This window comes from Ambystoma mexicanum, chromosome 9 (assembly GCF_040938575.1).
Source record: "Ambystoma mexicanum isolate Mex_15411 chromosome 9, UKY_AmexF1_1, whole genome shotgun sequence".
NCBI classification, from domain to species: Eukaryota; Metazoa; Chordata; class Amphibia; order Caudata; family Ambystomatidae; genus Ambystoma; species Ambystoma mexicanum.
Genome location: NC_090931.1, coordinates 735,852,025 through 735,873,156, shown reverse-complemented (window position 1 = coordinate 735,873,156; position 21,132 = coordinate 735,852,025). Strand labels below are relative to the sequence as shown.

The window sequence follows — 21,132 nt, the reverse complement described above, 5'->3', positions numbered from 1 at the left end:
CGCCCATCATTCTATCCCAGAACCAGGAGAACCGCGCAGTTTTGTGCACAACAAAATGGTCCCCTGGCCTGCCACCCACCAGTGCGAGCGTGATGGGCCAGGAGTGCCATGGGTGAAATGTGTGCCAAAGGAAAAACAGCAGTGCCGGTTGGCTCAAAAAGCGCTTTGAAATCACCTTTGTTTCTCTGAAATGCAAGCTAAAAATGCCTATTTTAAACATTGCAAGATATTCAAAAATCTCACTGAACACCAGCAGACATTTGGGAGAATGTATTCTTGTGTGCATACTAAATCTGGAAAGAGAAAGAGCCCAAAACAATGTTTATAACAAAACTGGCTGAGCTGTGGATGTCAGCAGCTCAAGTGAAATTGGACTGAAAGACATTAAAATCTAAATGTTTAAAGTAAATGAGTGACCTACTGTTGAGTGTCACATTGTTTGCAACTGTTAAATGTCATAGTTTCGAACTTAGAATCAGCGTTCTAGCTGCATGTGTAAAAATTGCAGGCTTGGTTTGAATGTAGAAAACTGGGAACCAAAGTGACATTTGGCTGAAGCCTGGCTTGAAGAGAGTGAATTCTGCCCGGCAACTACCCCCGACAGGAGTTGAAACTTGATCAGCAGCTATGTTCCCAGGCCTGGCTGCATTCTGCTGCCCCTGCCAAAAGGAGATGACACCTCTCTGATTGAATGAGGAGAGGGGCACCTGGGGACTGCAGGAAACTAAACAAAGGACTGTCCTTGGCCCAGGTAAATGTTAAATTAGGGGGGTCGTAAATGGCTTCCTCTTGGAAGGAAACGGGGAAGGGCACTGCATCTGTGAGCAAGCTGAGCTTGGGGGAAGTGGATAAACCAGAAATTCCACCATGTGCTTTGCAAAACCACACCCCTCTGGGCCAGAGCATAATTTTAAAAAGATGGATAATTCATAGTGCAGACTTGTAAAAATTATATAAATATCATCATTCTTGTGATTTTTCTGTGCACATTTTAAGAGGTGTTAGGACTCTGTGGTATGTTCTTGGGGATAGTAGCGGAAAAAAGGTTGGTACTCCAAATGTATGCATGTTAAAAATCTGACACTTTATCATCTGAAACCCATATCCCTGGTGCGCATTTGTGTAAAATCTTGAAAGGTTTAGAGGTCGTTATCTGGATGAAAAGGGGAGAATTCTGTCATAAGTGGACACAACATCTTACAAAGACAGGGATCGGATGGTTTGGTGCTACAGAAAATATGTTAACTGGACATATAATATTAGAAAAATGGTACATAGATAAATATGTATTCGGATCAGAAATAATTTGTGTGCAATTTGACAAGGGGAGGATCCTCTGACCATAAACCTACCTCATCACTCTGACTCACAACCCAGTACCCCAGTCAAGGGAGAGAGGAGGAACTGGCCAATGATAAGTTGAGAGGCTTGGGCATGCCGACCCACCCACTTTCTAAACACATAAAAGGAGACTGTGCAGGACAGGTAGGGACATTCAATTTCCATTTCCTTGCGGAGCACGCTGACAGACGACTTCACATCCAGAGATCCGGACACGGAGACCAGAACTTAGAACTCTGACTCCAGAACTCAAAGTAAAGGCCTAACCCACAAGCTGAGTTCTCTTCAGCAGGCCTCAAAACCTAACCAAACTATTCACAGCCGGGCAAGCTGTTTGAATTCTTTGCCAAGAACTTTTGCCAGAACCGGTAGCAGACCCAGAAGGCAGAATTATCCAGAGAGACCAGAGATCCAGAGAGACCAGACCCAGACCAGATCGCTGAGAGCAGACCCAAATCGCTGTGCGCAGAACCAGTACCCAGTGGCAAGACAACCGAAGCCAATCTTGACCCGATCTGTGACGAAGTCGCATTCCTGTCCAAAATATAGTGTGAGTACTCAGCCAGAGCTGTGCAAAACCCAATCTCTTAGTTTAATATAATCTAATTCAAACTATTTTAACCTATTGAGAACTGCATCATAGAAATTGTGTCCCTTCTTTTGATTCAAAGCTGCAAAACTGTCATCTGTCATTCTGAACTTTAAAATTTAATTTCGAGAATTTACCTTCACAAAATCGTCCGTATCTCCGGAACCGTCCTAGGAACGAAATCTAACTTTCATCTTAAAGCTAAGATTCTAAGCTTTCCAACGAGCCTAAAACCGTCTTTCTACTCCTTATACTTCCTCCCTAATTGCGCTCGGCGCACGCGACTAAATTGCTGCGATTTGACATTTTGCTTCATTCCAGCCATGTGTGAAAACATTTGCCTTTTGCTTCCATCACGGAATTCTGTTTTCAACTTGATAACCATCCCTGAATCATTGATAGGGCTGGCCTGAACTGATTTAAAGTATCTCTCACTCACCCTGAACCTCCTATAGGGAATTAAAAGCAATTTGAGTATATTTTTCACTTCATTGCCACCACATTTAAAACGATTTTGCCTGTGTTTAAAATCATTCCTGTTTCTCTAAGCTTGCTAGGGGAGAACTGAATTTGTATTGTGATTGTATTCCTGAGAATTGTGTGTGTGTTACTAATTGTCAAAGAAAAAGTGATCACATTATCTTTTGCTGAGATCATATCAAGTTTATTTCTGTACTGCCTTTTATTCATCTTTGCATCTCCTGGAAACCATAAAGCATTCTCTGATACCTTATTCCCCTGTTCCTAGTCATAAGTCACCAGAACTGTGCTATTGTAGGATTACCTATTGCTGATCACTGCTCATATTCACAAGTGTGATATCAATTATTAATTTATTATAAAAGTGAGATATATATATATATTGTTTAATTCTCAAATAAACCTTTTAAATTTGCAAAACAAACTTACTTCTTGGCTCAGTGGGGTCAGGGGGATTCTAAGAGAGGGGTGTTATATAAGGTTTGTCATCCAGAGGACACAAACTGGACATAAAAATATATAAATAAGGGCTTCCCTTGGGCATCCCAGACCTGGCACTGACTTAGTGGGATTGCTTGATTGGAGTCATTTAACAGCATGATCGCACACTGTCGATTTGACAATCGGTTGAAAATGTTTTCTTAAATAGAGTTCAAGTGGACTGATTGTAGCATTATGACAGATGTATTATTTCTGTTTTTTTTATCAAATGTACATATGTAGTAAATCGTTTGCTACAATGTTATTTTAGTACATGAAAGAGTTTTAATTGTTATAACATTTTTTTTCATTCATTAGAATCTATAGCACAGTGAACCATAAATCATATGTAAATATTCAATTGTAAGAACTATGAAACATAAAACACAAAAAAAGTTGTAAAAGTTTGTTGATCGAACTAATAAACAACGATTTGATAAAAAAAATATATATCACTGTTGCATTTAGAAAACTCTACAGTGGAGCGTCAAAGAAAAGAGGTTTCAGAATAAGACAAGTGTTCACTCAATGATTCTTTAGCAGGTAAGTACTTTCAAAGTAACCCCCAATGCAAAGTCATTTAACCCCTTGCTGGAAGGAAGACACAACACATAAGCAGAGGAGAGAAGAGTCATTCAGGGAGCCAGGCTAGCTAATGTTAAGCTAATGTTAAGTTAGCAAAAGTCAAGGTGAACTGAAGCACTTCTTGCAGGTAAGTAAAAAGTCTTGCACAATGTTTTGGAAGTCTTTGTAGAAAAGAAGAAATCAAAGTAGGGCCACAAGCTGATTAAAGAAGTAAAGAAGCTGACAGCAACTCTACAGAGTAACCAAGACAAGCCTCCAACAAAGACAAGTTAGGTTACACAACAAAAGGTAAGCTCTCTTAGACTGTACAGTACCTTTAAGTTGAAGAAAAGTGCAACAGATGGCTTCTGTTCCTGTGCAGCTCTGCATGTCCTGGTGTTCCTGGACCTCAGTCGTGGGGACAAGAGGGAGGACTTCTGGGGACTCCTGCACTGCAATGGCATGGTCACCGACCGCAACTGGCAATCTTCAAACAAGTGGCACTTCAGTGTTTCAGCTCCTGACATCTAACGCAAATAGCAACACTGCGGTTCCTGGCTGTCGAGATGGGCTTTCCTTGGATCTGGGGTCCAGCACTCTGTTGAGGTGGCTAAGGCTCAGTCAGTCCTGCTTCCTGGGAGTCCGGATGATCTTCCTGGAGCTCTTAGCCAGCTTAAAAGCAACTCCCACGATCTGGTGTTCCTCTCCCTGGCTATTCGGTTCCAGCAGCAACTGCAGTGGAATTTTAACCAGCTCCGAGAGGTTGTCCAGGTGGCTTACTCTGGAGTAGATTGGTCCACCAAATTAAGGGGAGAAATCGTCCTTGCAGGGCTTCTCTAGTCGAAACAAAATTGAGTTTCAGCCCAGCAGCAGGGCTTCACCGGGCAAACCAATGGTCCAGGAGTTGCAGCAGGCATCCTCTTCAAGTTCTTCTTCGGATTCCTTCGTCCAGTGGTCGACTCTGCCTTCCAAGACAAAAAGCCTTGCCTTTTATGCAGGTTTCTCCCATTCATTCCAGCCTAGCTGTCCGTCACCCATTAGGGTGCCTGTCCTTGCCGGACAGCCAGCCAGCCAATCGCCTGAGTGTCTCCTAGGAGACTAAGCACAGGGAGTTTCGGGCACCTCCCTCGCTTCCTGATCCCGCCAGACACCCTGGAGCCAGAGGCGGCCTTCACTCGTGAATCCCGCTAAAGGCAAAGCGAACAAAGGCACCAAACCTGGTTTGGCGCGTAAAATAAATCTCAAGAAGGACCTTTCCAAGAAGAAATGGTGAAAAAAGAAGACTGGGCCATTTTGACAAAAATGGCACCCTTGGGTGCTTTACTGCAGCTGTGAACACAGCCCACGATAAATGCACACCACGGTAGTTAAAAGTAAACCACTGCCACCAGCCATTCATCGAGGAAAGAGTAACATAAAAATGTTTACATCAGAGGCTAGACAAAGGGGTTACTAAGCAACCCTTCCAGCACCCTATTGTAAGATAGTGTGTACTGGGTCTAGAAAGTTACAAGTGTAAGTAAAGTCAATTTCACTTCACTGCTCTTGGAAACTGTAGTTTATCCTAGAGAAGGTATTTAAACCTTTGGGAAATCTGAAATACTTCCCTGTGCCACTGCACTGATGGTGCTGTGTGACACAATGTAAAAGATGATGCCTATGGAGTTTGTCAGACTCCACAACCAAAAGAAACAGAGTGTTCAAAATCACATTAAAATACATGAGAGAGTGGGAAAAAGGTCTCAGTCTCTCCAGGTTAAAAATTAAAGTCCTCAAAACCCAGCAAAGCCGCTATGGGGGGGGTCTCTAAGGTAGAGAGGAATTAGCACATTTCTGATAATTCTCCCTAACACCTGGCTGCGCTATTTTTAAGCGTGCGCCAGAGCATGGATTCAATTTCAAGATCCCTATTGTTTTGCAATTCATAAAAGAGCTCACTAATGTGTTCTCTCCAGTTCCTTTTATTGTCCCTGTTTGGCACTTGAACCTTGTACTCAAATACCTTGTGTGCTCCTTTTGAGCCGCTACATTCATGTCCTCTAAGGATGTTAACTCGCAAAACAGTCTTCCTCACAGCCATTACATCATCATGTACAGTCAGTGAACTTCAGGCTCTTTCGTGTAAGCCGCCTTTTACCACCCTTTTCAAGGAGAAGGTTGCTTTGAGAGTTCGTCCCACCTTTCTTCCGAAAATAGTATCACTCAGTAAATAGTCGTGCCTACTTTTTATCCTCCACCTCATCCATCTGAGAAGGAAAGACTTAATTGTCTTGACCCCAAGAGAGCCTTGAGTTCTTACATCTCTAGGATGGCAATCCTTAGGCAAGATGACCAATTGTTAATTGGTTATATTGGACACAAGCAAGGACTAGCTCTGACCAAGCAGAGTTTATCCCTCTGGATTATTCTTGGCATTACGGAATGCTATAATTTAGAGAAAGGACGTTCCTGTAGGCCTTCAGGTGCATTCTACAAGGAGTGTAGCCACTACATTGACTTTACAAGGAGGGGTGCCAGTTTAAAACATTTGTGCTGCTGCCGCTTGGTCCTCTCTGCATAATTTTTCTAAACATTACTGCCTGGCCTCTGCGTCGGGACAGGAAGCAGGATTTGGGAAGGCTTTACTTTACAGGGATAATGACAATGTTTTTGTAAAAAAATTTTATTGGGCATTTGTAAGGAGCTTATACAACTGGATAGCGTTTCAAGCTCCACAAGGCAAGAAAAGAAGGGAACAAGGGAGCAAATAATCAAAATGACGGATAGTACGTAAACATAAAATATAAAACAAGAGTGGTCCTACTAGGCCTTGTCATTCAGAATGTGCAAGTGCAGAGAAAGAAAATGTATGGGTGGGAGGAAGCAGGGGCAAGTGCTGGAGGGTACCACAGGGGGTAGAGTGGCAGTGGTGACAGTTCCGAGGGTAACCGGTAAGTGCATAGGCAGTGACATCCCAGGTGAGAGGGAGATAAACCACCCTTTAGGTAGTCCAGGCCACAGAAAACACACTGGCAAGTGTGGGCCCGAAGGCAAGTGCAACGGGGCGGCGGATGCTGGAAGCGATTGGGCAGACAAGTAACATTCTTACTCCCAACTCCTACACATAATGCTTTGGGAGTGTATCAAAGATGAGGAATATGTTAATGTTAAAGGTACTTGTAATGCGCACAGTCACCACTGCAGTGGTCCCCAGGTTCTCGAGGGTTTGAATGTCCTGTTGGCAGCTTCAGTTCGGTTTGCACAGTTCGCTGAGCTTAAGTGCGGTTTTCGGGTTGGTGCAAACTCCCATGTGCTGTTATACCATATTATGTGTCGTGTGTATGTTGTTGCAGTGTGGTGAAGTATATGCGGATTGCTGTGCAGAGAAGTGGTTGTGAGTTTCTGTATGAGGGGTGTCTGCAGAAAATTGAGGTTGTAGGGTTAGCAAGTTATTTTTTTTAACTCTTAGCTTTGTGTTACTGCGCTCAAAATCTATGATTATCCTGTCTGATTGGAATTGTTATTTAGCCGCCTAGTTGGCAGGCACGTTGCATGGTGGCAGTTTTCCTCTGTAGTACTATGGTGTTTTGGCGATGGTTAGGTTAGTAAAATGAAATAAAATGATATTTTATTTATATCGCGCTCATACACAAGTGTTTCAGAACACGACCAGGCAAAAAGGGAGAGGATTATGGTTCCTCCCTGCTCATCTTGTGGGGGGTCCTTACCTACCTTGGTTCCTTCTGTGGACTAGCAGTATGTGGACATGGGTGGTCGGCGCATCCCCCCCCCCCACACCCTCAGGTTAGGTAGGGTTAGGTTAGGGATCCTGAGGTTGCTCCATGGGCTTCTTGTTTCCAGCTGCGTCTATGCTTCCTAGTTGTTACCTTCTGGTTCTAGAGCGAAGAGCCATGTTTTGAGTAGTTATGAATACATGGGAGGACACAATCTATTTGAAGAACAACTTACTTACCCTGGTAATGTTCTTTCGACTGGATGTTCCTCCCACGTATTCCTCATTACCCCTCCCATCCTACCACTCAGTAGAATTTCCATTTATTAGATCTTCCTCTCTTTAACGTTGGGTTGTTTTTGACCTCGCAAATATCTGTGCTTTGCAGAGAGAGGAAAAACTAGAACTGAAGTAACGGGCGCGGTGCCTGCTATATGTACCATCAGTGACGTCCTGCTTGAGAGCGGCTGGAGGCCGTCAAGGGACATTGAGTCGATGACGCAGGGCGCCCTCTCTATGGAAACATTTTTCTGAAGCAGTTGACGCTGGAAGGAGATTAACAAAGATGAGGAGTACTTTGGAGGGACATCCAGTCGAAAGAACATTTCCAGGAGTAAGTAATTTGTTCCTCTCCCCTTAGTTTTCACTGTAGTTATAAAGGTAAGTTGCTTTTGCAGTTGCTTTTTTGTGCTAAAACAGTTGAAAATAACATCTTTGCTTTGCTAGCAAAAGTTCAGATATTGATAGCCAAGGCAAAAATACTAGGCTGAAGAGGAGTTGCTAGGGGGGGGGCTAAGGAGGTTATAGCCCCTGGTCTTTTGGTTGTAGCCCCGGATAGAATCTCAGGAGCTACAGCCAAAAGGCTAGCTAGCCCCTAGTCCCAACTGTTCAGACATCAGCATAGCCCCGGGTCTTTTCCAGACCTAGCAACTCCCCTGCTAGGCTGGATTATGCCAATCCTTTACACACCAGCATTATCAGCTGTTTAGTGAAGTAGTGCCAGCTACAGCAACGCAGCAGTCAGACCGGCTTGTGGGTAGAAGAGATCATGCTTCAGGGGCCAGACACACTATTCTATGGCTACACATTAGGGACCATATATATGCTTTAAAACAGCCCGCCTGCTGATTAAAAGGAATTTGGGCATCACCCCACCATACCTAACATATAACATTGCAAACCATAGTCCCACCAGAGAACTATGTACTGGTAACTGCCTCTATCTGGTGTATCCACCCCTTTAGAATGTCCTAGGGGTGCAAGAGACCTTACATGGTACAACCAGTTAAATCCTGGGACACCTTTTAAATAGAAATAGTGTCAATAAAAATCCTAGAGAACCTTGGGTTACAGCAGGGAAATGTTTTTATAAAGCAAATTATCAAGTCCAAGAGACCCCCCTATGTAGTACCATTCATTGCAGATCTGCTTTTACGTGTTCACTCATTCACTCACTCTTTGTCTTCTGACTTGGGTCACACATTACTACTTACGTGCTGTTTATAAAATGCATTTCATTATACATAACCAAGAGGTTTTATTGTATTGATAGGGATACCTTGTTCCTTGAAGATTTCAGTCTACGTGATGTCATTTCCACGTTTCAAAGTGTGCAGAATGAAGATGATCAAGCAAATCTAGTACTATCCTACCAGTGCAAGGATGAAGGTAAAACTGGAGCAGTAAATGTTTTTTCCCTTGTTTAAATTGGTGTATGGTTCTTAAGCAGTGACTATTCTCCCTGGGCCAGCAGGGTTCCACAACACTTTAACACAGGAATGGGGTTCTAGTCCTTTGTAAAATTGGGTGCAAAAATCCACATGTCCCATTGACAAGAAAAGATGCCAATGAAAATCCCACTTCATCGTCAATTTAGGTTCATGTGTTTCTTCAATATTCAAACAGTTCGATGTTTATAGTGGACTGTTTGGTCCTGGCAAATTTTCTGTTCCAATTTAAGTGTTGTCTTGTTTCATCAAATGGGTGGTGCCTGTCCATACCCTGCCCTGCGCACGACCTCTAACCCCCATCTCACCCTGCATCCCACCCAATGGCATATAATCTTATACTATTGTAATCAAATTGCCACTCCAAAACAGTCCACTCCAGTAAAAGTGCGTAGTGAAGCCTCTGCAGAGCTGTTCAAACGTTGTGACTGTATACAGTAAGCTGCTAATGGCAAAATGTTTTACTTTGTGGAAGTCATTTGGGGTTCAAGTTCAATTTAGTGCCCATATTCACATTTTCTTTTCTGTTTTTAGATTGTATTTAATAACAATCACAGGTTAGAGGAAGTATAATTTCAGTTAAATTATTAAGCATTGAGAAACAATTATTAATAATTTCACATTGAGAATTGTGAGTGTAACAAAATCAAAACAAAAATGCACATAGTTTCTGATATTTAGATCTTAGGTTCAGTGAGTGTTGTCCAGGGTATGGATTTACCATAGTTATAAACGGATATAAATGGCGATAAAACAGAGGTTTTCTAGGGCCCACTGCTGTCATATAAAATGCTGGTAAACGCTTCAGAATGTACTATGCTCACAATTATTTCAGAAAATATGGTTTCATGTTGTAGAGAATCCACAAACGAACTACAAGCATTCAGGTAGTTGAAGAAGAAAGCATTGCTTGTCTGTGAGATGTTGATTTCCAGCAGGTTTCATCTTGGCCCACGGTAGAGGGCCAAGAGGTGTTGACCCAGGTTTTCCAAGACTGAATTACCATAATTCTTGCAGCTGCTAATTGGCGTTAAGGCTCCTATGTTTAAAATGTATAGCTTGGGACCTCTCCACATATATGGCTGCAAGCAGAACCACAAACTGGGAAGCTGAAACTTAATTTGCTAGGATTTCCTGTTAGGCAATTGTACTTTTAAGCTGCATAAAATATTTTTATCTTTGTACTGTTCTGACTACGTTAACTATGAAAATGTTTAGATCACTGCGTATATATTCTAATGTTGTATTTAAATATACTAGATTCTGTCTGCTCCCCCCATTTGTTTTTATTTACTTTTTGTCCTACAGTATAGAAGGTGCCTCTCTCCCATCCAAGAAAGGCTGGCCTAATATAACTAGGGAGAACTGTGGGTGGCCTATAACTGGGAACCACAGGGAAGGTAAAGTGATAATGTCATACATATATGTTGCTGTACCAATACCATAGGGTGGTTAGAGCCGTTTTGTTCCGGTCAATTTCTTTTTTTTTCAGACTACCCCTGCTGGTGGACTAGACTAGTCTTACACATTTTAGAGGCACTTTGCTCTAATCCTATCTGGGTTTTTTTATTTTTATTTTAATTTATATATCTATATTGCGCCGAAGCCTGCAGGCATCAGGACGCAAAACGTGTACACAAGGACCAGCTGAAAACGGGACAACAATTAAAGAGGCAGAGGATTCAGGGAAGAAGAGTCAAGCGTTCGTAGAGTTTTAACTGGTTTTTGGTAGTTTCCTGAATTTCAAAAAGTTAGTTTCAAATCTGAGGTGGCTAGATAGCTCATTCAATTTTTTGATAGCTTTGGTGGAAAACGCTCTGACCCATAGCTTTTCTAGGAGGCCAACTTTCAGTGTGATGGCACAGATCATTATATCAGGGACTGCTAATCCTTTAAGGGTGGAACAAGTTCAGCCCTTACCACTCTTGGTGGTATCCGCTGCCTCTGCATATTTTGTCAAAAGGTCTTTGCTGTATTTGTTTTCTAATTGTATGAGAATGATAGAAAAACCTCTAGAAACTTGCAGTGTAGATTTATCTTTAATTTTGCATTCTGTTGATTCTGTAAATTTCAAGTTTTTTTACCTCTGTAAAGGTTCATATTGTCAGTCATATGTGGATGTACGTTATATAAAGAATTAGACTAGAGGCAAACTTATGACCAATCCACGACCACCGTTTTATCGGGCATTTAAGTTGGAGCAGCATATCATGCATTGTTTTAGTAAAATTTAATTATGTCATGTTGTAATAAAAGTCTGATGCCACAGTGTTCGCACTGAGGCATATTAGACTGATGTTTCAATAAAACAAAAATAAAAAAAAGAATTATGTTTAAGTTTCAATTAGAAGAAGAAATTCCCTCATCAAAGCAACACCAGGGACAAAATCAGAGCGACCAACGTCTGATGGACTAGGCAATCAAGTGACAAGAGTGTGTGACTTCACTTGTGACTCCCTAGGGGCATCCAGCCAGGGGCGTCTTCATTTAGGGAGGAATAGTGCAGATTGAATACCAGCCTCTTTGCCTTTTCGCCTTTTCCTTTTTTACCTTCGTCCCTACTGCACCTGTGAGTACCCCTAGATTGCTAATTACTGTGCTGTCTCTCTACTCTGCAGAATTCACCTATTATGTATTCACTCCTGTTGCTCTTGCTTCTCTTCCTACTCTCATTTCCCTATGTTTTCTCCTATCGTGCTACATCTTCCTTCTTTCTTATCCTAAAATTCACATCTCGAAACTCCCACTACTCCATCTCCTTTGCACCTCCTACTTCCAACAAAGAAAGCCAACAAGCTAACTATGTTATTGGAGCTTTAACATACACATTCACCAAAAGGCATCTTGGCGCACAAAAGACATGATAATACAAGCAGAAAAAACTAAAACAGCAAAGTCTTAGAGCGTCTAAATTCCAGATGGTACTCTTACGTTCCGTCCCCTTTCCTCCATACTGTATGGGTGTCCCTTCCAAGGGACAGGAGATGGAACCTTTTTCACCAGAAAAAACCTTCTTCCCCTTTAAATTTAGAGGCGCGCGGGGGTGGGCCCTGGGAGCATGCGCTGCCCTGACTCCTCCCTCCGGCGCCACACCTCAGTCCCCTTTTCCGCTTCGACACGAACGGGGCGAATTCACCAGCGCTCCTGGGTTTGGCTTCAGCCATGTAATTCCACGCGCAGATACTTCTTCTCTTCTGTCTTTTTTGTCTTAAGGTACTCGGTCTTCAGGCGTCCTGCTCCTCCCCGGCGCATGTCGACTTCTACAGGGTTCAGCAGGTGTCCATCCTGCGATGGGCTCTTTCCGACTAAAGACCCCCACGTGCTCTGCCTACGTTGACTTGGCCCAGACCACGACTGTCAAGCTTGTACCGCGTGCAACACACTCTCCTCGAGGTCTCTGAAGAACAGGCTAGCCAGGTGGAGGGAGCTCTCTTCCAGTTATCGCCTCCAAAGGACCTAAAGGACTTTTTCTATCATCGTTCCAAGACCAAGGTAGGGCCGCTCTTTTCCAGCGCACTCCGCAACGAAGACTCCTTCCCAAGGACAAACCCACGCGGGAGGGACTGCTCAGGTCCTGGTACCAGCACACGTACCGGTACCAGCACACGTACCGAGGCTAAATCAGCTACCTGCCGGCAGGCCGAGGGGGTCAGTGGATCCTCCCGGTAATAGTGCTGAGGGACCGGAAGGTTAGTTTACCGGGTCTTCACCTGAGGGGCTACGCCCCAGTACCAGCAACATGTCCGAGGGGGTGCCTATACACAGTTCTAACGGCAGATCCGCCGAGGGCGAAGCGCCTACCAGGCCTCGGGCTGAGGAAGAGGGTAGGCCCCATGATCCACACTCAAGAGTCCTGGATGGGGCGGGGCCCATTGAGCCTAGCAACACGACGCAGGCACATGGAGGGCAGCTCGACAAAATGGCTGCCGTGCCAGACATTCTTGACATCCGGCCAACGCCGCTAGAAGGTAGGCAGTAGGTGGAGGAACGTGTGTCAAGGTGGGACTGGTATTAACCAGGTATGTGGCCTACAGCTTACCCTTCCTAAATGCAAGGCAGGTTCCAGCAGCGTCCGTATGGGCAGGGCACGCAACGGCTCCAGCAGCCACCCACTACCCTGTCAATATTGACTACCACCACTCCGGCCTGTGATGACAGGTTCTTTGAAAGTTTCCTTGGGCTCATGAAATCTCCTCGGATGGGGTCATCCTCGGGGACGCCATCAGGGACGTGCTCCCGCCACCGGCTCCGGTACTGCAGACACCAGTACAGGTGCCCCTGGCCACTGTTCAGCCTCAGCAGCCTGTCCCACCCCCCCAACTGATAGTGCAGGCGGTTCCGCACCAGCCTCCGCTGCGTCCTCCGGCTCCGGTCTCCACATCACAGCCTTCGCTCCCAGCACTCCCTCTCCGGTGCCGGACCAGCCAGACCCGCAGGCGGACACAGATGAGAAGGAGGACCCTGACGCACCCACTCGTCAGCCAAGGGCTTCCACGAACATCTTGCAGGGCCGGCAGTGGCCTTCCTCAACCCGAGGTCGAGCAACCAGCAGAGGGGGTCCTTGCAGAAGTCCTCACGCTACGTCCTGCTGCCAGAACGGGGATCCTGATGCAGAAGGACGTAGTTGCCTTGCCCAGGAAGGGTTGGCTCAAGCCTCACTCGGTCCAGCCGGTCAATAAATGCCTGGACACCAAGTACAGGCAGATGGAGGGGGATACACTCTTGCTATCGGCCCATCCTCAGCCACACTCCTCTGTGATCGCTGCAGCATCACTGTACACCAAGCCTCAGGCGTCCTCCGCCTCCTCTTCTGTAGCGCTGCTAGGCAAGGAGGAGAAGATCTTGGAGGCATATGGGAAGAAGCTCTATTCCAACGCGTCCTTGCACCTTTGTCAAGCCAAAGCGGATGACATGCTGGCTGCTGTTAACCAGAGGCTTTGCCGGGAAATTGCGGATTTCCTCCCAGAGCTTCCAGCAATGAGCCAATCATGATTCAAGGCAGGAGTGGCAGAGGCCAAGATGGTGGCACAGGACATTATGGTTTCCACCGTGGCCCACATTGGCACCTCTGGCCGGGCCATCTGCATTGCCACGGACATGAGAAAAACGGCCTGGCTTTGTGCTACGAAATTGAACCCGGTTGTCCAAGGAACGCATCTTGGACCTTCTATTCGAAGGGGGTAACCTCTTCCACTTCACCACGGACGAGGAGCTGGACAAAAAGACAAACAGCTCACAAACTGCAAAGTCTTTATCCATCCTGACAAAGAACACGCCAAAAACGTACACCCAGTCACTGCAGCGCTCTGACAAGGGACCTACATACAGAGGGTTTTGCGGCTTCCAAAAGCAGAGGTCCAGGCAGCGTGACCATTCGTCTACCCAACATCGGCGCAAACAACAAAAAGGGGGTGGGGGGAGTAAGGACTTTTTCCGGTCCCCCTCCTCTGCAACAGCCTCAGAGGGAAAGAAGGCATGACGTGCCCCTCTGGGTCCACGTGTATCCAGTGGGGGCCAGGCTTGCTCTCCATTCACATTTCTGGTGCCAGAATTTCGCTGACCCCTGGATCCTCTCGGTAGTCTCCATGGGGTGCAACCTCCCTATCCCAGCCTCTCCTCCCTCATCCCCTCCACTCCCACAGGTTGGGACAGCAACTCTTTTGGTGGAGATCTGGTCGCTCGTCGGGAGCCAGGCGGTGGAGGAAGTCCCAGCCTCCCAGCGAGGCTTGGGCTTTTACTCCAGGATTTTTGCCATTCAGAAAAAGAACCAGGCGGGCCTGAGAATTGTCCTGGACTTTTCCACCCTCAACCTCCCCCTACCTCTACAAAAATTCAAGATGGTTACGCCAGTTCTTTGATAGCGGAGACATTGTGCAAGGGAGACTGGATGTTCTCCCTGGATCTGAAGGACGCATACTTACACGTCCCGATCTGGCAGCCTCATTGTTCCTTTCTACGATTCAGGATCATGGGCTACCATTTCAAGTACAAGGTGCTTCCTTTTGGCCTCAACTTGGCCCTCAGGGTCTTTGCCAGGCTGATGAATACAGTGACAGCCTTCCTCAGGTCGGAGGGCCACCACGTCTACCCGTACCTCGACGACTGGCTCACCAGGGCGACATCTCCGGAAGCACTGCACCACACGTCCCACGCTCTTATGAACACACTGCATGAGCTGGGTTTTTCACTCAACCTCAAGAAGTCGCAGCTGCAGCCTACGCACAGCCTGACCTCCTTGGGTCTCATTTGGGACACGTGCTCTGAGAGGGTTTTTCCCTTGGAGGACAAAACCACAGCCATTGAGAGGGCCACGCCACACTTCAGCAGAGAAGTAACATCAGCCTGGTGGTACCAACACCTACTGGGACTCATGGCAGCAGTCCTATTGGCCATTCCCCACTCGAGACTCAGGATTAGAGGGATACAGCTGCTCTTTGCAACGTCTTGGAACCAGCAGCGAGGCTCTCAGTCAGAGATGATCAACGTTCCTCCGTCGCTTCACCCAGACCTCATATGGTAGTCCAGGGACTACAACCTGCGGATGGGCAGGCCCTTTCGGCAACCTACCCCACAGGTCACCATGACCACGGACTCCTCTCTCCAACCACTGCGTCCATGGCACCTGGACCCGGCAGGAGCTGGGGTACCAGATCAATTGGCTGGAACTGAAGGCCATCTGGCTGGCGCTCAGAGCCTTCCTTCCAATTATCGAGGGCAAGGTCATCCTCATTGAGACGGACAACTCTACTAGCATGTTCTATGTCAACAAGCAGGGAGGTACCAGATTCCCCCACTGTGCAGCCTGGCTGTCAGTATGTGGGAATGGGCCCTGGAGAACATCTACCTCACGGCTGTCCACCAGCCGGGGGAATCCAACCTGGAGGCATACGGGCTCAGCAGACTGGGTGCGGAGAACTACGAGTGGCAGTTGAACGAACTAGTACTGCAAGAGATCTTCTACAAATGGGGAAACCCCCAGGTGGACCTCTTTGCCTCCTCAGACAACAGGGAGTGCCAACTGTTCTCCTCCTGGCAGTATCGGGGCCCGGGCTCCCAGGGCGATGCATTCCAGATTCGGTGGGACGGCATGACCGCATACGCCTTCCCGCCCACACCACCGATACACAGGGTGATATGCAAGATCAAGGAATCTCGCCACCTCAGCATCATTCTAATAGCACCGTGGTGGCCAGCCAGGCCATGGTTCTCGGAGCTGTTCAGCCTCTCTGAGAGGCCACCCATTCACCTTTGGACGGCCCCAGCACATCTTCTGGCACAACAGGGGGGCAGGGTCATCCACCCCGCTCCACAGAAACTAGTCCTCACAGTGTGGTTCCTGAACAGGTCACGCCAGGTCACCTCAGCCTTTCCCAGGCCAATCTAGAGATCATACAGGGCGGCAGAAGCAAGTCTACCGGGGCCCAGTACAAGAGCAAGTGAACCAGGTTCTGCCACTGGGCAGACTCTAAGAGTGTCAACCCCCTTGCAGGTACCTTGGACAACGTGCTCTCCTTCTCGGCACACCTCGCCCATTCTGGCGTGCAGGTAGACACTTGCCACACTTACTTGGCAGCCATTGGGGCTTACAGAAACTCTGAGGAGGAGATCTTCTCCTCTTCCAACCCAATTGTCAAGAAACATTTGATAGGACTCGCCAGACTCCACCCGCCCATCAAGAGGCCACACCCCGTGTTGGACCTCAACATAGTTTTGGGTGCCCTGGTGTACAAACCATTTGAATCAATGGCATCCGCGGACATCGGGCTGGTCACCATTAAGACGGCCTTGCTAGATGGCCTCACCTCGGCTCGCAGAATCAGCTAAATCCAAGCGCTGGTCTCCTCAGAGCCATATACTACGTTTCACAGGGACAAGGTTGTCCTGCGGACACACCCGGCATTTTTGCCTAAGGTGCCTTCTGCCTTCCATCTGAACGAAGAAATAGTGCTGCCTATGTTTCTGCTGAGCCCAAGCACAGAGAGTTCTGCACTGCCTGGATGTCAGGCGTAGCCTGAAATTCTACTTAACGGGACCAAGGGCTTCCACAAGTCGGATGCACTTTTTGTCACCTTTGGCGGATAAAGACTGGGGTATCTGGCCTCCCAGGCCTCCATAGCCTGTTGGATGGTCTCGGCCATCAAGGAATCTTGCGAGGGCCAACATAAGACACTGCCAGCCAGCATGCACGCCTACGCGGTCAGAGCCAAGGCAACGGCCATCGCTTTCCACAGTTATGTCCCCTGGCAGGTCATAAGCAGGGCAGCCACATGGCCACCCCTTTGGCTTTCTGCAAGCACTACTGTTTGGATGCCGGCTGTAGAGCAGACGCGGCTTTCGGACAAGCGGTTCTTAGGAACGAGAGGGTTTAGGAGGGTCTCCTCTCCACCCTGGGGCTACACTCATGCAGTATGGAGGAAAGGGGACGAGATGTAAGAGTAATTATAAGTTACTCACCATAGTGACTAACATATTCTTAGTTTGTAGTCCCCTTTCCTCCATGCATCCCACCATCCTCCCCCCTAATAAACTGGTGTCATTAGGCTGTGTAAGTCTATTGTCGACGCGTCTATGGGGACTGAGGTGTGGCGCCAGAGGGCAGAGTCAGGGCAGCGCATGCTCTCAGGGCCGCACCCCCACGTGCCTCTAAATTTAAAGGGGAAGAAGGTTTTTTCTGGTGAAAAGTGTTCCGTCTCCCTTCCCTTGGAAGGGACGCCCATGCAGTATGGAGGAGAGGGGACAAGTTAGTCACAACGGTGAGTAACTTACAATTTCACAGTACTTCTAAGTGCAAAGGGCAATTTGTTCCACAATGTGGCAGCGACCGAAAAATCACGACCACCTGTTCTGGCGCGACGATGTTTAGGAATGACTCGTAGATGTGCGAGGCTCGAGCATAAGGTTCTATCAGGAGCATAGTGTGCACATTTCTCCTGTAGATAGTCTGCACCTTGATGGTAATAGGTGCGGTGAACTAGACAAAGAGATCTGAACTTAATACGTTGCGCTACTGGAAGCCAGTGAAGAGCCCTAAGCACTAGACTAATATGTGCACCATATGGAGTTGCCGTAGCAACCAGAGCAGCCATATTTTGCAAGAGCTGTAACCGGGATCATTCCCAGGGGTTGGGCCAGATAGTGATCCTTACAATAGTCAATCAGACTATTAATAAGGGAGAGGCCACCACCAATGGGTGAAGGTGTTCCGGAAGAAAAGGCAGTATCTTACGAAGCGTTACCAAGATGAAATGGCCAGATTTATACACAGAACCAATCTGCAAAGTCATTGAGCGAGTCTCAGAGAAATTCAATCCTATATTTTTAACCTCATTGGATGAGGAAAGTCACCAAGTGAAAGAGGCCAGAAAGATGGAGAAAATGAAATAGAGTCAGAAGTTGAGCCCACCACCAAGATCTTATCCCCATTAAGCTTCAGCCAATTGAGGTCCTTCCATCCCTTCACGGCCTCCAGACAACCGCACAAAGCTGAGTACACCCCAGCCCGGTCAAGATCTAATCGCACCAGGATCTGGGTGTCATCAGCTAAACAAATAGCACTGGAAGCTGCGAGAGTGGATGAGATCCAACAGTGGCCACATGTAGATATTCAACAAAATTGGGGATAGGACAGAGCTTTGAGGTACACCACAAGAAAGTGAATGAGCAGAAGAGCGAAAAGGAGAGAGCAAGAGAGATTGACACCTATTCTCCAGGAAAGAAGAAAACCAGGTCAGGACAGAGCCAGAGAGGCCGGGTGCCGCCAATGCGAGATAGGAGGGTGGAATGGTCGACAACAGTATCAAATGCTGCAGAGAGGTCAGTAATATCAATGCCGCCTCTCCACCCTGATCTACCAGTATGGTTAGATCATCAAGGACACACAATAGGACACTTTCAGTCCCACGTCCTGGTCGAAAACCTGATTGAAAGGGGTAAAAAAGAAATGAGGATTCCAAAAAGAAAGAAAGGAGAGGTTGAACCAAAGATTCAAGAATCTTTATAGAAAAGGGCAGCAGAGAAATTGGACGTTTGTTAGCTAAGACAGAAGTGTCCAGTGAGGGTTTTGTCAAGAGAGGAATCACGGTGGCTTGTTTCAGTGAAGGGGGGCTAGTCCAAGTTTGAAAAGACAAATAACCGCTTCGGTGAACCAAGGTAAAATAGAAGGCATCATTGCCATCATTTCTTTCCGAGGCACCGGGTCCAATGGAGATGAAGATTCACTGCGGCAAGAACGTCCTCAGAAGAAATTTCTGTGAAAGAAGCCCATGAGTATAAGAGTAGAGGCGACAGCCTCTACACTGGGGAAAGAGGATGTATGAACTTGAACATACCTCCCCTAACACCTATCCAGCTCGCCTCTCTTCCTCTGACTCACATTCTCTACTCTTCCTTACTGCATCAACTGAACGTTGCAGTCTCTATGCAACACAACTTCCTCACAAACTGCTTTCCCTCCTGCTCTCCTCCCCTTGACTTCCTTGCTGTCACTGAAACCTGAATTTCGAATGGATTGTGTTCTCCCACGTATTCCTCATCTTTGATATATTCCATTCAGCGTCAGCCACTTCGGCAAAAACGTTTTGCAGCAGAGGGCGTCTTGTGTCGTCACGTCATGGATCTCGTGTCCCTCTACTGCCTCCATCTGCTCTCAAGTATGACGTCGACCTCAGTATATATAGCACGAAACACGCCCGCTACTTCAGTTCCGTTTTCCACTTGCACAGCATGCCTCAGATGGTTCATTCTGTTATCTAATGGTCTTGGACAATGTTGAGGCCTAAAACAGTTTTCAAGAGGTGTACGGATTTTGGGTCGAAGATGTCTATCACAGACGCACACTGTTTCTGCCCCTGGTGCCTTGGAGTCGATCACAAGATCAAAGACTATGGTCGATGATGGAAAAGGCCTTGAAAGAGAGGAATGGGAAATACGCCCTGGGTAGGACCCTCCAAATGCCCTTTGACCACCTGTTCTAAGAGGAGGTCATCGGACAAGAAGAGTTCGAGGGGCACTTCACCATCTCGTAAGCGCTCAAAACATTCCAAGCGCTCGCGTTCCAGGAGTGGTTGCCACCATTTTTCATCTTCCCGCAAGAAGTCTAAGAAGAGTTGACACTGTTTGCACTCTTCATCTTTGGACTCCTCGTCCAACCGCAGATGAGTATGTTTTCTAGGTAAGTCGGCTACCAAAGCCGAATGGGGAGACTGTCGCCTTCAGGTGATGAAGGTGGCTTCTCCCGCCCCTTCGAAAAGGTCTGAGAAAGCAGCTTTCCACGCCCCTCCAAAATAGTCCAAGAAGGCTTCTGACCCTATCGAGCCTCATAGAGCCGATAAGGAGTATGTTAAGGTTCCAACTTGCGGCCCTCGTCTTCGCTTCATCACTGTCCACTGTGTCTACAAAGAAGGTGTTAGAGGTTATCAAACCTTTGGCTAAGTCAGACTTCTTTACGTTTATATCATCTATTTATGAGGAAGACTAGGTCCGTGATCAGGGCACTACCCCCTTTTGGCCTAGATTTTAAAACTCCTAATGTTCCAGAGGCCTTCATTTCTGAAAAGTCTAGGATGCAACATCTGGTTGACTCATTGCGATATTCCTGCGGTTTGGATACCTCTCCAGAGGTGGATTCTGTTTATCTAGAGCCTTCTGCACAAGCAGATGCATCATGTAGGGCAGTTATGAATAAAGTGAGTGAATATCTGGGTTGGGGCAGGCCGGCGGCTGCTTTTGAAGATGACCTCACTGCTATTCTTGATAAAGTCCCCCCCTAAGGACCATGGTCTCCTGTTCCACACAGCTCTGAAAAGTAGAGTTATGGCTAATTGGGAGATTACGGATGCTAGTCTGGCAGTGAATAACATTTTCTCTAGAAAATACAGACCTTCCAGTATAGATCCAGAGTTTCTATCGAAACATCCATCTCCCGAGAGTCTGGTAGTGCAAGCTGCCGCTTCTCCTAGAGCATCTGTTTACGCCACAATTCCCCCTGATCGGGACAATAAGAGGTACAATTCCCTTGCTAAGAGGGTTTTCTCAGCCAGTAGCATGGCTTTAAAATCCATCAATGCCGCATGTGCATTGGCCAAGTTTATTTTTACTCTATGGGAAGTGGTAGCTATGGCTGCTGAGCACGTCCGAAAGGTGAGGAAAGGGAAGGATTTTTGAGCATCATAAAAGATGGCAAGGACGGTATGTGTCAGTCGCTTCAGTCTGGGCTGGCATCAGCTGACAGCATCAGTAGA

General features: G+C 46.8%; 1 protein-coding gene across 3 annotated transcripts in view; it reads left to right on the top strand.

Moving 5' to 3' along the window:
- The window catches only part of LOC138488561 (uncharacterized), a 290,790-nt gene that overhangs the window by 158,551 nt on the left and 111,107 nt on the right, over positions 1–21,132 (top strand). For all 3 annotated transcript variants that reach the window (XM_069615640.1, XM_069615638.1, XM_069615639.1), the window contains exon 5: positions 8,719–8,834. In XM_069615640.1, the coding sequence (XP_069471741.1) occupies positions 8,719–8,834 (116 nt within the window). The remainder of the gene's footprint in view (positions 1–8,718; positions 8,835–21,132) is intronic.